This window comes from Atractosteus spatula, chromosome 14 (assembly GCF_055471065.1).
Source record: "Atractosteus spatula isolate fAtrSpa1 chromosome 14, fAtrSpa1.hap1, whole genome shotgun sequence".
Lineage (NCBI taxonomy): Eukaryota > Metazoa > Chordata > Actinopteri > Semionotiformes > Lepisosteidae > Atractosteus > Atractosteus spatula.
In genome coordinates, this window is record NC_142719.1 from 25,484,539 (window position 1) to 25,501,222 (window position 16,684).

At 38.8% G+C, this 16,684-nt stretch overlaps 2 protein-coding genes across 7 annotated transcripts in view; one reads left to right on the forward strand and one right to left on the reverse strand.

The window, feature by feature from the left end:
- Nucleotides 1-4,016, reverse strand: part of sec24a (SEC24 homolog A, COPII coat complex component) — a 26,545-nt gene extending 22,529 nt beyond the window's left edge. For 3 of the 4 annotated variants that reach the window (XM_088931981.1, XM_088931980.1, XM_088931978.1), the window contains exon 1: nucleotides 3,736-4,016. In XM_088931981.1, coding sequence (XP_088788107.1) covers nucleotides 3,736-3,793 — 58 coding nt within the window. In that variant the 5' untranslated portion in view covers nucleotides 3,794-4,016. Of the gene's footprint in view, nucleotides 1-3,217; nucleotides 3,354-3,735 lie in introns of those variants that run through there. The other variant, XM_088931979.1, reaches the window with a different exon arrangement.
- On the forward strand, nucleotides 3,566-16,116 carry sar1b (secretion associated, Ras related GTPase 1B). 3 transcript variants are annotated; one of them, XM_088931984.1, is made up of 7 exons: nucleotides 3,566-3,768; nucleotides 10,570-10,644; nucleotides 11,531-11,650; nucleotides 12,758-12,823; nucleotides 12,933-13,036; nucleotides 14,506-14,637; nucleotides 15,341-16,116. In XM_088931984.1, the coding sequence occupies exons 2-7, from the start codon at nucleotides 10,587-10,589 to the stop codon at nucleotides 15,455-15,457; spliced, it is 597 nt and encodes a 198-aa protein (XP_088788110.1). In that variant the 5' UTR covers nucleotides 3,566-3,768; nucleotides 10,570-10,586; the 3' UTR covers nucleotides 15,458-16,116. The 3 variants fall into 3 exon arrangements, with proteins under 3 accessions (XP_088788110.1, XP_088788109.1, XP_088788108.1); XM_088931983.1 differs by lacking the exon at nucleotides 3,566-3,768 and adding an exon at nucleotides 4,870-5,064 and having other exon boundaries at nucleotides 15,341-16,066; XM_088931982.1 differs by lacking the exon at nucleotides 3,566-3,768 and adding an exon at nucleotides 8,649-8,672.
- Nucleotides 16,117-16,684: the final 568 nt, after the last annotated feature.

Sequence of the window (16,684 nt, forward strand, 5' to 3'; positions counted from 1 at the left end):
CCAGGGTCTAAAACTCAGTTCCTAGATGGCTAAAATTATGCTTTTATTCCTCCAGAGAACTCAATTACAGTTGCTCTAATTATTTAATTAGCTGCATAATTATAATATCTCTGATCCGACTCTGAGGTTTAATAGGCAGCTGTACCTTTAATGTAGTGAAATTGTCCTTAAGAAACATCCTATATATGTCTGAGATGGTGATGTTTGAGACACTGGTTTAGGAAACTAAGTAAATTGAAAACTAAAAAAAACAGTATTCCAAAAGGTTAAACAAATCAATTAGGAATATAAGGGAAGATAGAGCACTTCATGAAACAAAAAACAAAAGCATTTAAAACATGTCTCTACCCAAAGGGCTACAGCCATGCTGTTGAAGCCGATACCCTGGCTTCTTTAATGACATGGCTGGATGAGATCCTTGGCTTAATTAATTAGCTATTAAATGCCAAATGAGCCAGATGCCCTTAATGGCCTCCTCTGTAAACGTTTTTATGTTCAAGGATATTTTACATCCCTTCATCATGAGACCTGTGTTACTGCACTGACTTTGTATCCCAAGACTCTCGGTAAGGAAGAGGTGTAGCTTTATAAAAGCATGAAAACACGAGCGTGTGCAGAGAAATTCTGTAAGGCATAACTGAACAGTCCTGTGTGAGTTTTTTTAGTGCTACCAACTTCTACTAAAAAATAATTTGCAATCAGAATGTTTTATACCCTCCCAATGTGGAATTAGAAGGTGTTAATCTGCTGTGCTTTCCTCCACAACACTTGTTTCATCACTGAAGGAGGGGTGAAAGGTGAAGATGAGATGTTATATTTCCCAAAACACACACTTATTTTTTGTTTCTCGCCAGCAGCAAAGTTGGTTATGACAGAAATAGCGATGGAGCACTGCAGGTTCACAAGTGCATAATAAATCGAGGAGACCCTGATGAGGCTCAGCCCCACTGGGAGTGTTCCCCTCACTACTTATTCCCTGGCCTTAACAAGGCTCAACCTGAGCCACAAACAGGCACTGTGACCACTCAGCCTACAAGTTTCAAAATTCAGATTTAACCATAACAATTGATTGAACTCAAAACAGTCCCTGCCACAACTGCGTTTCACTGATGATGATAAATCAGAGAGAGGACAGGCACCGTTCAGAGTTCATATACTGTGCAGGGTCCAGAGGTTTTACAACTACTCAATAGTCAAAGATAAGGAAAGAAACAAGACACTTTATCCAGCTGACAGGACTGAAGAAAATTAGAAAGCCTGACTAGATACAGCTTAGGCTCACTTAGGCTACAGCACAGATTTTTCACATTGTGGAGAGTATTGATTGATACTGTGTTGATCTGAAAACTTTGTGGTTTTGGATGATATCTGTTCAGGTTGGTATAGGATCCTCTTTCAGATATGTTTATCTCAAAGATAAATGTAGAAACCACATGGTCCAAACCTATCTGTGGAATGCAAATGAAACGGAAGGGAAATTCACAATTCTGATTATTTAAAACTGAATAAGGAGTATGCTTCTAAGGTGCCTGAATCTTTGCACTTTGAAAGCATGTTATCAAAGACAATACATTAGCTGGACAAGACAGATTTCATCATCTCAGGTGATATGTAAAAAGGCCTTTTCTGATCCATTACATAGTGAGCAGATTCAGCACAATTAACTCTAATTTAAGGCAGAATTCAATGTCCATACACTAGATCCCTAAACAGGTCTTGAGTAATCCTCAGTCTAAGAAACTCCTACCCTATAGCTAAAGTGTCTAAACCAATAAATAATGTTTAAGAATTGTATCATTACTGATATTGAGTACTATTCAAAACAGCTTTCCTGCCATGCTTTAAGACAAAGGTCTCAAACTTAGTTCCTGAAAGGTCTTGGCTCTTCTTGTTTTTGTTCCAACCTGAGAAGTCATTTAAACAGATAATTTAATTATTTCCTAAATTTAACATACGTAGGATTTTCTAAAGGTCTTTTACAGTTGATTACACAAGACATACAGATCATACACATCAGGCACAGCTATCTAGAATCACCTTAAAGCCTGGCAAGAAGCATTTCAATTTTGAAGCCAATTAATTAAGTAGACCAATGATGTAACTGAGAATGCGGGTGGAACAAAAACCAGACGACACCTGTCTTAATCCCTGCACCTGAAAACACACGGCACTCCACCTTATATCAATCTAATTCTTCCAATTCAGCGTCAAGGAGGAGCTGGAGCCTATCTCAGCAAGCAATGGGCGGAAGGCAGTATTCTCCCTGGAAGGGATACCAGCCCATCGCAGGGCACACACAGACACAAACACATCAAGGCCAGTTTTCCCAGAAGCCAGTTAATCTAACAGTATGTCTCTGGACTGTTGGAGGAAACTAGAGCACCTGGCAAAAACCTATGTGAACAAGGGAAGAACATACAAACTCCACACAGACAGCACCCCAGGTATGGATCTGAACCCTGGGCCCTGGCACTGCAAGGCAGCAATGCTAACCACTGCCCCACTGCTACTTTTAGCTTACAAAGAAACACTAAAAGTGTGACTTCTAAGCATGAGAATAGACTGGCTAGAGCACTCATGGGTCAGGCTGTTATAAAAAATTATTCCTGGGGATATAACCTCTTAACACAATAAGAAGATGGTCACTACCTAGCAGTTAAAATCTGTAAACAAGACTGTAAAACTTTCCAAGTCACTAGATTTCAATACAGGCTTCCGAACACTTCAACAATCTGCTTTCGCCCTCCCACAGCTAGGTCCCTGAAAGATGCCACATGTACAGTGAGCACAGTGAAAGCTGCCAGACTCCTTGAGCTAGACAGCCTTTCCTTTCTGAAGATAGGCTGTTCTTCAGTCGTCTACAATGCTATTCGACCAAATCACTATCGTCCATAACGTAAAAACAATCAACAGCACTTTAAAAAAGCCAGTTCACTGAGCATTACTAGCAGTAAACACAAACAACATCTCAGAAAGAAGAAAATAAAAATGTCGTAGGTATTCCGTTGGCGGTATCTCTAAACGAATATTACGATTGAAATAAAGTATATATTTAAATGGAAAACATAAACACCAAGCCAAAAACTTGAACACCAACATAAACAACTTCACTGAAAACGTCACTACCAAGCTCAATCACAGTTTTTAATAAGACATCCACAGCTATTGAGATAACGAGAAATCTCGTCGCTCACGACATAAATGCTATATTACATACCAATTCTGCCATTATTTCCTTTGTGTACGCGGAGATTAGACATGTTCACTTCGAAAATCTGAATAATAACAGGTGGTAAAAATGTTGCACATTACATAAAAACGTGCTCTATTTACTCAGATCACGCAGGTGACTTTTCAACAGGTCTGTAACACGAAACGAGGCCACTCAGCACTCCACAATCTAGGTGTAACACGATGACATCACGAAACTTGCCAACTGGAATCATGAAGTTGCACAATATAAAAATTGCGAAGGAATTGACACGTCTATCATGTGACTTCCTTTTCCAAGCCCCTTAAAAAGCATTTTCTTCACACTTCACGCATAACCCCACAGTACGCGCAATTTCCTTTTTCGTTCTGCCGTGCGTAAGCAGGCACACTTTATTGTGTGGTATTACTACCCCGAGGGTGGTAAACAGAGGTCGAACTTCAAAAGAAAAAGTGAGGTCCTACACGCAGCGAGAATACATCCAAGAAACCCTAGGCACAAGCAGCACTGGGCTACGTACTCACCGTTGGTAAAAGGCTGCCCCCCAGCACCATTCTGTGAGTTGTAACCAGTATTTGACATCTTGAAACTGACACAGGGATCAAATTCACAGCAGGCTGGATAGCGAATAAGTATGCCTGCTTCAAAATCGTAAATGACAACAGACACTTGACAAAGAGCGGCTCTATTTTAACGGAACACCTTGGCTACTGAATCCGAGTCGCGTAAGAATTAGAGGGACATGTCTGAGGCCGTTCCCAGCAGATCTGGGGGTGCAGGCCCAATCGAAAGTAATCGTTGAAAATCCTCCTTTTCTCGCACAGGAAGTCAGGAAGGCAGGATCAGTGCAGTAACCCCCCTTGCACATGCGCATTGGGTACACGTGGCATTTCCTGTGTAAGAGCCTTTGCAGATGTACTAGAAACAACAGAGCAATCTGCACTGCTGTGTGTTCAGCTGGAATTAAATCTTTACCTGTGTCGTTTTATTTCTTTTGAGTGATATTTACTTTTGATGTTTTTTACAGTCACGGTTACTATGTATACCAATCATGCAATTTGTGAATAAATTACCCAAAGCGATCAGAAAAAATATATACCAGAAATAGTTAAGGTTTCAGTTTGCGACTCAAAACCAAAATCAAAGGCTGAAGTCAGTGGCAAATCGAGGATGGCTTTTTATGCATTATAATATACCATTATAAATTGGATTTTTTCATTTGTGGAATATTTTAACATTTAAATTAATTTAAATGCATTCTTCTAGTATTCTTGACAAGTAGAGTAGTAGATGGGAGCACCACGATAAAAGGTCAACATAACTGTTATTTATGTCGTGTTAAATTTTTTCTTTCATTTTTTGTTTTCTACGAATTTATAAAACAATGATCGTATTCCAGTCAACAAATGCGGAGAACTACAATCTGGAAAATTACGAAACCGAACTAAAAAAGTAAAAAAAAAATGACAAAAAAGTCAATATTTAGACGGGACATACGTTCGAAGCTGACAATTTTATACTTTAAAAAATAAAAAACTTGAAAAACAAATATACATTATATGTATATGATTGAACTTTGAGTCTTTTGTCCAGTATTACGGTATCATTAGGCAGTGCCTCTAAAAACAGGGAGTGTTGCTGTTGCCCGTCGGGACGAATTAGTGTGTAACACATGGAGGAAGCGGCTGTGTCAAGGGCTGGGAGCTGATAGTCGGCCATTGCTGTGTGTCGTGGCTCGGTAACAAAACACGGAGACGGGGAGAGGAGAGATACGGGCACACAGGGGGGACGGAGACGTATTTCTCTTCACGAGTAGAGCAGAAGCATTTAATTCTTTATCGTGCCGGTTACAGGTAGGTTTTTGAATCGTTATTCTTTTTACCAGCGAAAGCGTTATTGAGATTTCTTAGCCAATAGGACTGTACGGTAAACCTCCAGTTCAATAGGTTTGCTGGGCTTGTGTAATCAGAGTGAATTTAATTGACAGTTAATGTTAAGGATCTATGTGTGTCGGGTAGCCTTGTTTTCTGAGTACCGCGGTGTGTAGGGGGATATTCTGCGTGTTTTCGTGGAAGGGGAGATTTGCGTGATGGCAGTGTAGCCGGGACACGTAGACTCAGGTGTGCTGTGCTGGCTTTGGTGGTACCGAGTGATGTCCGGTACCCGTATTTCTTGGCTGAAAACACGGATTGCCGTTTCACCTCCAAACGTTGGTCTGATCTCCTGTTTGCAGTAATTTAATATACTCAGTGAAGGTGGTGATCAATCTTTTTGGGTATGGGAGGCGTCATATTTTTCTTGCTTGGTTACAGTTTCTTATATCCTGTATACGGAGAGCTTAGGCTGTGCTACGAGAATGGTGACGGGGCTTTCTGACATTTCGTTTACCCACCTAGCTCTATATATAATTGACGCGTAAAAAGCGACCGGCTTTCTCTTGGCTATAGTTAAAAACTGATTAAGTTGACCACGTTCCCTTTTAAATGGCTTGTGAAGGTTTTTAATATCCAAGCGTTCTTACTTTCTGTAGTAACGTGTTCTTCTACTCCGTCGCTTTAAATTGGGAGGAGAAAATACATTTTCTGTCCCCGTTTAAAATACAGTGATGATAGACGCCTTCCTTTTTAATTCTCATTTCTTCTCTGTAATGCGAATCAGGCGGTCGACTGTAATCAACACTAGTTGTTCTGAGAGATTAGTTGAGAATCCAGTGAATAAACCGGAATTAATTACTACCACACCATGCTGTATAGAGTTGATTCAGGTACTCATAATTGTTGTTTCGTGCGATTGTCTCATTTTCCATTAATCCTGAAGTGTTATTCCTTCATGGCTAGAGTTCTGGAGTTAAGGCCCTAAAAGCTCATGGGGGAAAAAGTAAGAAAAGTATTGTTCTTTAATGAATTGTAGATAAAACGGCGGTTGTAATTGCTCTGTCAACACGGTGCTTTCTATAAAAAGTCAGTTTTCCAGACGACGCTAAGAACTGCGTGTAGGAATTTAGTTTTAGCCAATACTTTGTAGGAATAATGTGATACGCCTTTCTCAAACGTGTTAAGTCCTTGAGCCATACAGACTTGAGAGATTATGTCTTCCTGAGTGTTTGCAGTGTACAAATTCCTTCCTACTACATTGTGATGTCATGGCAGTAGAGGCAAGTAAGCACAGTGGTATTTGAGAATTATAAATATTTGAAGTATGTTAATTCAGCATTGGTATTTCCTCATTTGTATATTTGGTTTGAGTAATGGAGTGTTATTGAGTATTTGAGCTTCAGTACCAAACAAGCATTATCCTATTCAGCCTATACTGCTGCTGATTGGGTGTTGTAATGTGTGGATGTGAGTGCATTTATATATGGACGGTCTGTGTGCAAAGTGAAATCTGAAATTTGCAGTGTTTTGAAATTATGTCTAATTCAAACATGCATTTTTTAGTTTTGTAATGAGATTATATTACTTTTATTTGTCATATTATCTCATTACATTAATGCTAATGTACAATAGATGGGATTTTCATCTGCCTTGCAGAACTGTGAAACACTAAAAGTACATTTCCACACTTCTACTAGTATATCATCAGGGGTCTTCTGGGCCCAGGAGGTTTTGTGTCTCATTTTAATGAACAGCTCTTCTCCTGGAACAAGCTTAGATTAATCCAGTTAACATTTAATGCATCAACCCATCCCTTTTCCACATCTTGAAGCTGTTGACAGTGTAAGGAGACAGAAAACCTTATGCATGCTGGACACTGACGTCCAGGGTTGAGATCCCCTGCTTTATTGGATTGTGAGGGTCAATAAAAAGCAATCTGCCACGCATATCATTTATGCAGATGGTTGTGGCTTTGCTAAAACATTAACCATACTAGACAATTTACATAAAAGTCAAAGTCCCTACAGATGTTTTCTTGAATTCTCATGTTGTCAGCACAAAGATGTTATTGTGCACCCAACTGTTGAGAAAGACGTGGTCCATATGTATTGTGCTCTGCTGCGCATCCTTCACCACAAGTTTGGCACTGTTTTTCTCCTTCCTTGCAGATGGTTTAGTTATATATAAGAGGTACAAAATTAGTGATATTTCATTTCTTGTAACGGGTGCTTCCATCTGTCTGTTTTCTAACTGCCTTATCCACTACAAGAGCTCAAAGCGGAGTCTATCCTGGCAAGTAATGGGTGCCAGCAAATTTTTCCATAAGCCAATCAACGTACCAGTATATTGTTCGATTGTGGAAGGATACTAGAGGACCCGGAGGAACGTGAACATGGGGAGAACATACAAACTCCACACGGTTAGCACCCCAGGTCTAGCAGTGAACTCGGCTGTTCAGCACCGACAGGCAGCAATGCTAACCACTTTCCCAACCAGCTTTTATTTAGTGCCTTTTATGAGAAAAAAAATATAATGGCAAATAATATAAAAACAGTGCTGGGATAATGACAGCCTGGCTTCACTACATATCACAGCCTAATGAATGTTTGCATGTGATGAGGGTCAATTGTTAACATGTAGAGTAAAGTATCCAGTTGAGTTGATAGTCATTGGTTTCTCCAATAAAAAGCTTAAAAAGTAATAATACTGAATGTTAAATTAAGTCTAGGAAACATGCTACGCTGATATGTTAACCTCAAAAAAATAAATGTAGTTGTCTTCCATATATAAATGTATACCCAGCTGTTGAGAAAGCATTCTGAAATGATCAATTATTTTCAGTCTGACCACTGAAAGTCCCCCTTATGGGTTAAGATAAGATGTGGGTTACGTTTGCATCTAATGTTTTTAGATGTCTCTCAAGGTATATTTAACAAGTCTGGCTTTAATTTATAAGAAAATAATGTTTAAATTCGAAGTGATTTAAAATGGCAATGAAGTTCCTTAATGGAACAAGTAATAGGTTTATTCCATGCTGAAAAGAGAAGAGGGAAAACACAACGTTTCGGCTGTGGAGCCTTCGGGTGTAAGCCAGCTGCCAGCCTGAAGTTCTTTAATTATTTGTGGAGGATTCATGTTGATTTTATCAAGTTTTTAAAGTTATCCTTGGGATTGTTGATGGTGCTGAATGTCATGGTGAAAATCTTAAATGGTTTGGAGAAGTGACTCTGATCGTTTTTGTACTCACGACTATCTTGTTGTTGCTGAAGCACACTCTTCAGTTCATGCTGAATTCTAATAGGCTATTTAAGTCTGTGCAACCTGATGCACTAAATCACGTCATGGCAGTTGACCCTATGAATTTGCTGCTGGATTGTATCATTTACTCTTGTGAGTAGGACAATCCTACTCTTGTAGTGTGCTAGAGTTGAAAATAGCTGCTGACGTGTAGTTTTTGTGGAATTTGCATGTTCTTGACCTTTGCTTTCAGTATACGTTGCTCCGGAATCATCTGGATGTTGTGTAACTGGAACTATAGGTCAGCTTATCAGATTCTGTTACAAAGTGAATGTGGAGAAAGGAGTATGGTAAGAAATTTGCTTCTGATCTCAAACATTTGGTAGGCCTTTTCTAGCCTATTTAGAATCTCTAATTGAAACGGTTTACTGACAGCTTTTGGATTCTGTGTACAGGAATTAAATGATTCAAGAGCAATCTTGGATAAATATGCTATAAATCTTTATTTAAAATAATTTAAAATATGCATACGCTATGATAACATACCTTCATTAGTGTTAAAGATGTATTTCTAGGCAAACAAGAGGACAAATTAATAATAGAAGATTATGAATTGACCTCCTGGCAGGCTGTTTTTAAAATACTTAAGGAGCTGAGGAAGAAGAAAACATCTGTGATGATCAGTGATTATTGCTTTGATTGATAATTTAGTCAAATTATTATTGATTAGTGCATATTAACAATAAGCATGCTAGATTTTTTTGTAAATGGAGCGAAAATTACACTCCACCCCAGCATGTTCTGTTGCATTGTTTTAAGCTTTTTTGTAAATATTTTTTTGGGCTAAAGAGATCATGATCCCTGAGGTAATGTTTATTAACCTGAATAAATATGTGGGGTAGTTCACAATAAATCAGATGTGGAGTGTAATGACAATTACGTTTCCTGAAGGTGATCTTGTGCTAAAGCTATACAATATATTCATAAAGGCCATACAATGATTTCTAATTTTGTCCATAGTGTAGAATGTTTATACATTCATAATCAGAATTTTCATTGTTTGTTTAAGTGTACCATGAAAATCCTCCCATGGTCAGGAAGCTGTTTATTCTTGACAAGGGTTGTGGCATGAAATAATGGGAATCTTATGTATTGTATTAAATATTGAGAATGCAGGATCAGGGTTGTGTCTTCTAGTGAAATATTAATTCATTCTATATTTTTACCATTTCTCAAATGCCTATGACAAAAGCTTGTTGAAATAACTGCAGTAAAAATAATGTTATTTCAGAAAATAGTAGGTTAAACACTTACTAAATGCCATCAGTAGCACCCAGAAGCACAGCTTTAAAATGAGCCTTTGCTGAAGAGACCTTGAAATGATTTTTTAAAGCAAAACAGCATGGTGCAGAAAGTTTAAAGCAAATGCATTAACAGATAGCGAAAAACACTTTCATGTATCCTTGTTTTCTGCTGAGAGAATAGCACCAGATTGTCTAATAGTCACATTAGCAATGCCATGTAAACTTTCATTATTATGGTGTTTCTGGTTAAGTTCTCAACCCTCCTGGGATCTATTAGAACTCCTCCTAAAAAAATAAATAAAAAACTGGCAGCAGTATCATGTTTGTTCTGAGAGTGGAGAACTTGAGATTTAGTGGCCATGATTCAAAAAGATTATTTTTTTTATATACAAAATAAACGTTTTGCACCATATGCTGGAAGAAGAGCAAGTCAGGGAACTGTACCTAAAAAACTGCACCTGTGGCAACTATGATACTGTTTTCCAGTGCATTCAGATGAGGCTGCACAGGTAAGGGTTAGAGGCTGAGTGGTGCGGTGGCTCTGTGGTTAAGGATCTGCGCCTGTGGCTGGAAGGTTGCCGGTTCGTATCCTGCGGCCGGCAGAGGAATCCTACTTCGTTGGGCCCCTTGATCAGGGCCTTTAACCCTAAATGGCTGACCCTGTGCTCTGACACCCAGATTCTCTCCATGTCTGTGTGTCTCATGGAGAGTAAGACATTGTATATGGCCAATAAAGTGATCTTATCTTTTAAGCTTTGTCCTACATTCCATAACATCGACAGCTTATTTAACTTAAATTGCCTTAAATAATATGCCTATTTGCCTATATCTGTAATGAACTGGTCAGCATTGAGGTTGCTGTATGGCCTCTCATTCTATAGTCAGAGACTGCAAATCCAGGAAGAGTTTTTGATTTTCTTTTATTTTTTTATTTATATTACAGGATTCACACATCCGGATATGTCCTTCATATTTGATTGGATTTACAGTGGTTTCAGTAGTGTACTGCAGTTTCTAGGTAAGTGACTAGTAAAGATATTCAGTTTAAGATAATATGATAGTCTGTACCCTAAAGCAAATATAGACTCAGGGGTGGGTAGAAGGTTGAACTCCTGTAGAACTCCAGGAGTTGACTGGTTCATATTTTAATTTTATTCAAGGAACTGTCTTGATTATCATACTATGTTAGAAATCATGACAGTTCTGAACCGTTTTGAAACCGTCTTATGAACATCTTAGTGGTCTGTAATTGGTGTCTTGGAGAGGAAGTTAATGAAACCTGACCTGCACTACAGCTGAGGTGTGAGGTGCATCACACGGGCAACTCGCCCTCCCCTGCGGATCATGAGCCAAGTTTAGCTGCTTGCTGCTGGCTGCTGGGAGTCTTCTTCCCAGCAGTACAAGCAGCTATTCTTTCAGCTCTGTGACTCACTACACTCTCCAACATCTATTATATTTCTGATATTTATCACTCTATAAATCCTGAAATACACACGTGCTGTATAAAGTTTATTTCTAAACATTCACATCTGTGCATTTTGTCACTCAGCTTCTTGAATGATTTCAGGTAATTATTGAGAAACGATGGCTCTTGAGTTTAATTAAGCAAAGGTTGATCTAAGACATCTCCCTTTGGGATTTGAGCTTTGTCTGGGAAAGACGGGAGAAGCGATATATGTACTCGTAATGTAATACTTGGGGTACAGTGTATTTTCATCAAAATCAACTTGAATACATTGTGTTTATGGAGAAGAGTTCTTGCTTACTGAAGTGTTAGACCAGGTGTGCGTAAAGTATTATATAAAATAGCCTTTAAATTTAATTTAGTTGTTTTTTTATGAAGAGAAGATTTTCTGCCTTTTGAAAAGAATTGGTATGCTAATTATTTTTTTGCTGCATTTCAGGACTGTACAAGAAATCTGGCAAATTAGTATTTCTTGGATTGGACAATGCTGGCAAAACAACGCTACTGCACATGCTCAAAGATGACAGATTGGGACAGCATGTGCCAACTTTACATCCAAGTGAGTTGATCTTTTTTTTCCTTTTTGAAAACGCGCTGTCTGCAATGAAAATCGTTGAGCTCGCATAAACTAATTTTCTGTGAATGCATTGACAAGATGGAATTTACTTGTGCCTATTTTGATATGTTTTACCAATACAATATAGTTGTCATTTATGTTATTTTCCATCCTAATGGTAATGACATTTAAAACACTTAATCACTGCTACATATGTGATGTTAGAATACCATCATTGCACAGAACTGCGCAGTCTGTGAAGTGGCACTTGTTGATGTTCTTCATGTTGATCGGACCGTTCATGTTGCAGTCAGAAATTGTGTAATGTGAACTGATTGTGCATTCCCAGTCACTTGTCTTTTTTAATTTTCTTTATTGTTGAGGAGCAGAAGTCCACTGTCCTGTTTCTACACACATGCCTCCTGCTGTATGTTTGCTCAGAACCAATTTGATTATGCACTTCTTGCATGATTACTCCAGTAAAGAAAAAAACATGAGAATTCAGTTTAAGAGTGGTTTATTTTAACTTGATTGTGAATCCCCAATGTACATTTGGAAAGCATATTTTTTTATCTGCTTCTGATTGTTAGCTTCAAAGTCATGTGAGAATCAGTTACTCACTTTGAAAAAGGAAATAACTGTAAAAAGCCATAGTGAACTGCCTGAGTAATCCAGCCATCCATTTTCTAACCACTTCATCTAATTCAGGGTCGCAAGGGAGCTGGATCCAATTTCAGCAAGCAACAGGCACAAGGCAGGATACACCCTGGATGGGACGCCAGTCCATCGCAGGGCAGACATACAGACACTTACACCAGGGCCACTTTTACCCAGAAGCCAAATAACATACCAGCATGTCTTTGGGCTGTGGGAGGAAACTAGAGCACAGTAAAAAGCACAGCACAGCAAAAGCCCATGTGAACATGGGGAGAAAATACTAACTCCACACAAATAGCACCCAGGAAATTGAACCCAGGGCCCCAGTGCTGGGAGGCAGCCATGGACATCACTGTCTCATCATGCCACCCTGCCTGACTACTGTTGTTCTTCATTTTTTGAACAGATAATTTACCCTAATATGTTTCAATGTCTGTTTTATTTGCTAACTAGCCTCTGAAGAGCTGACCATTGCTGGTATGACCTTCACCACCTTTGATTTGGGTGGCCACGCACAAGGTACTTAATGTACAAACAAAATTGATACCTACACTACAAAACTTTTGCACATCTCTGTGCTGCTTTTATTGTTTGTCAATCCAGGCGCTAACGTTTTTTATCTCTTCAGCTCGTCGAGTATGGAAAAACTACCTCCCTGCCATCAATGGTATTGTCTTCCTAGTGGACTGTGCAGACTTTCCAAGACTGGCCGAGTCCAAAGTAGAACTTGATGTAAGTGACTCATTAAAAATAAAAATGTGTTTTATACATTTTAGTTTTTTTTTATAATTTCAGCACCCTTACATGATTTTACAAGCAGAGACATATGTAGTACAGTCAAAACTATAAACTCCATCAGCTATGTCACCCTGCAACTCAGAACTGGCAACCCACTGAAGCTAAACAGGTGTAAATCTGGCCAGTACCTGGACAGGAGACCTCCTGGCAACATTAAGGTTGTAGCTGATAGAGGTGTTAGTGGGACGAGTAGGGAGTACTCATCCTGCAGTCTATGTGGGTCCTAATGCCCCAGTATAGGAATGGGGACACTATACTGTAAATAAAAGCATCACCCTTTGGATGAAATAAAGTTAAACCAAGGTCCTGACTCTCTGTACTCATTAAAAATACCAGGGCATTTCTTAAAAAGAGTAGGGGGTTTACCCCGGTATCCTGGCCAAATTTCCCACTGGCCTTTACCAATCATGGCCTCCTAATAATCCCCTTCTATGAATTGGCTTCATACTCTGTTCTCCCCACTGATAACTGATGTTTGGTGAATGTACTGTACTTTCGCTGCCGTTGTATTATCTAGGTGGGTGCTACACATTGGTAGTTGTAGAAAGGAGTTCCAATTAGATATACAGCACTTTTAAGTGGACTGCCCAGAAAAGCTCTATATAAGTGTAAGGATTTATTTTATTTAAATTGTATTGAATTCTTTATGTGTTGTAACCATAGAAGTTATATAAAAATATAAAATGACTACACTTTACAGTCTGTGTGAACAAAGGTTCAGTCTGTAAATAACAGTATTTACTTCAGAGTGTACTGCATACAAAAGACCTCATGGCATGCTTAGCACTCGTTATATGTGGTTAGGTATAATTTGTTGTAATTACATGCTTTTATGTGGTGTGTAAAAGTTACTTAAGTCATTTCATTGGCAGGTGAATATTCTGTATTAACAGAGTGGTTAACCTCCAAATTTTACTTTACTGTATACTGAGAGGCATTAAAACGCAAGCAATACTAGTGGTCCTATATTCATTTGTTTTAACATTTCTAAGTATGTTATACTATATAATTGCCATATTTGAATGCACATGTATATTACAGCAAGGATTAAAATTTGCATGCCAGTTTCAAGTGGATTCACAATGCCTGGCCTAAAGCTTCAAGTTGTGTATAATTAGTATGATCATACAAGTGGCTTCTGGCACATCTTTATATCTGTCCACCAGAACTGTGGAGGTGGGGAATATCTTTCTTTAGTTTATTTTTACTGGTAGTTGTGATGAGCCTTACTTTTAATCTTAATTCTTTTAGATGTTTAGGTGATTGGTGACTGAACCAAGGTTCAAGCACATGGCACTGCAGAGGAGGTTTGAGCTGCTGTAGTACACTGTGGTTAAGGCAGTAGAGCACTAATGTTGGAGTATTTTTATAAGTGTTTTCAAGCAGTACTCTGTTTTTTTCAGGCATTAATGACGGATGAAACCATTGGAAATGTGCCTATCTTGATCCTTGGTAACAAGATTGACAGACCAGAAGCCATCAGTGAAGAGAAGTTACGAGAACTGTTTGGGTTATATGGACAGACAACAGGCAAGGTAATGAGAGCACATTTCTCACTCAGGCCTGTACATGTGTTTTTCTGTACTTTTACAATAAATGTATTTGTACTTTTTTCAGAATTTAAGTAGTTACATAACACATTTAGGGCATAGTAGTACTTCAGATGAACATGATCATCCATCCATTTTCTGACCGCTTCTTCCAGTTCATGGTTGTGGGGAAGCTGGAGCGTGTACAGCAAACAATGGGCACAAAGCAGGTCCGCCCTGTTCAGGGCACCAGTCCATTGCAAGGCTGACACACTCACACACACATCAGGGCCAATTATCATTGAAGCTACCTAACCTACCAGGGCGTCTTTGGACTGTCGGATGAAACCAGAGCTCCCAGAGAAAACCCCATGCAATCAGAGGGAGAGCATACAAACTCCACACAGATAGCACCTCAGGTCCAGAATTGAACCCAGGGCCCCAAAACTGTGAGGCAGCAAAACTAACTAGCACCACCATGCAGCCCGAACGTTATCATGAAAATAGATTTATGGATCTCATTTCCCATTCTGAATGTGTATCCTCTTATTTTCTAAGCTATGTCTACTGGTGCTTGATATTTTTCTTAGCTGCACCTATTAGGATGTTTAATTCTTTTATGCAGTATGGAGAAATAGAAGCACAACCGTCTAGGTAATGCTCATTACCGTTTTGTGCCCAATCTAACTTTGATTTTTTAATTTTTTAGGGCAACGTTCCATTGAAGGAGCTGAATACGAGACCACTAGAAGTGTTTATGTGCAGTGTGCTGAAGAGACAGGGTTACGGCGAGGGGTTCCGCTGGCTGGCCCAATACATCGACTGAGCCAGTGTTCAGGAGCCTTGGGAGGAATCCCAGTTCACCACATTTGATCCCATGTCTGGTTATAAAGTTTGCCTCTGCTGTTGAAACATGTACAACACAAACCCAATAGACTTTTATTGGTTGAACATTTGGTTATAAAATTGACATTTTTCTAGAAGAATAATATAGCATCAACCGTGCTAAACATTTTAAGTCCGAGCCGTTGAAAAAAAAGAGAATACCTGTTTTTTTCTGAGCAGTTTGTATGCGTGAACGTCGAAACATGTTAACTCTGTAATCCCACTGGATGACTCTTTTTAAACAGCCTTTCTTGGCATCAGTTCCCAAAACCATACAAAAGAGTGAAAGAGAAACGTGGTAGTTGTATGCAGCTGAATGCACTTTTTTTAACAGGAGAGATGACAGACATGCGACTAGTATTTAATGTTCAATTTTTATGTTGTTTTTTTTTTGGAGCTATTTGGTTTCAATAAACCTAGAATATGTAACCACGTATACATCTGTTACTTTGAAAAAATTATTTCTGTTAGATTTTCTAGCTGCATGATGCCTTAAGTCAGACCATATCTGCCCCTGCCCATTTGATGTAATTAAAACCAATCAAAAAGTTATTTTGTTATTCTTCTTTGAATATGAAGATACAATAAACTATTTGGCATTTAGGATACAGGTTTGCTTTTAAAGTAACCACTGTTTTCTGTTTACGCATTCCAATGTGAATGCCAGGTTTTATGTTTGCCTGAAATGAGCAGGCATCCTTGGTGTCTTGACAGGAGTCTAAAGATTGCACAACTTTAATGAGGGTAAGCTCTATCACTTGTTAAAGTGAATACTGATCTACCAGAAACCAATTCACTTCATGGAATATTAATGTAGGAGTGTGAATGGAGTTTTTAAAGGTTTACTTGGTTTTTAATGCATTAGCTGTCGAACTGGTTAATTGCTTATATATGGTTGTAATGTTTTACTACACCCTGAAAAGGTTTTGCCTGTTGGTGTACCAGTAGATGGCACCCTTCCCCCTGGACCACAGTTTTCAAAGCCAATGCCCCAGTGTGGTGACCAAGGAGGTTGTGATTTGGGATGTGTTGTACTACAGATGACATGTTAAATCAAAATCCTTTGAACGTAGTCATTAAAGATCACATGTCTCTTTTCGATGGAGTTGTTGTATTAACTCCTATACCTGGGATAAGTTCCACTCTGGATATGCACAGTGGCTTTCCT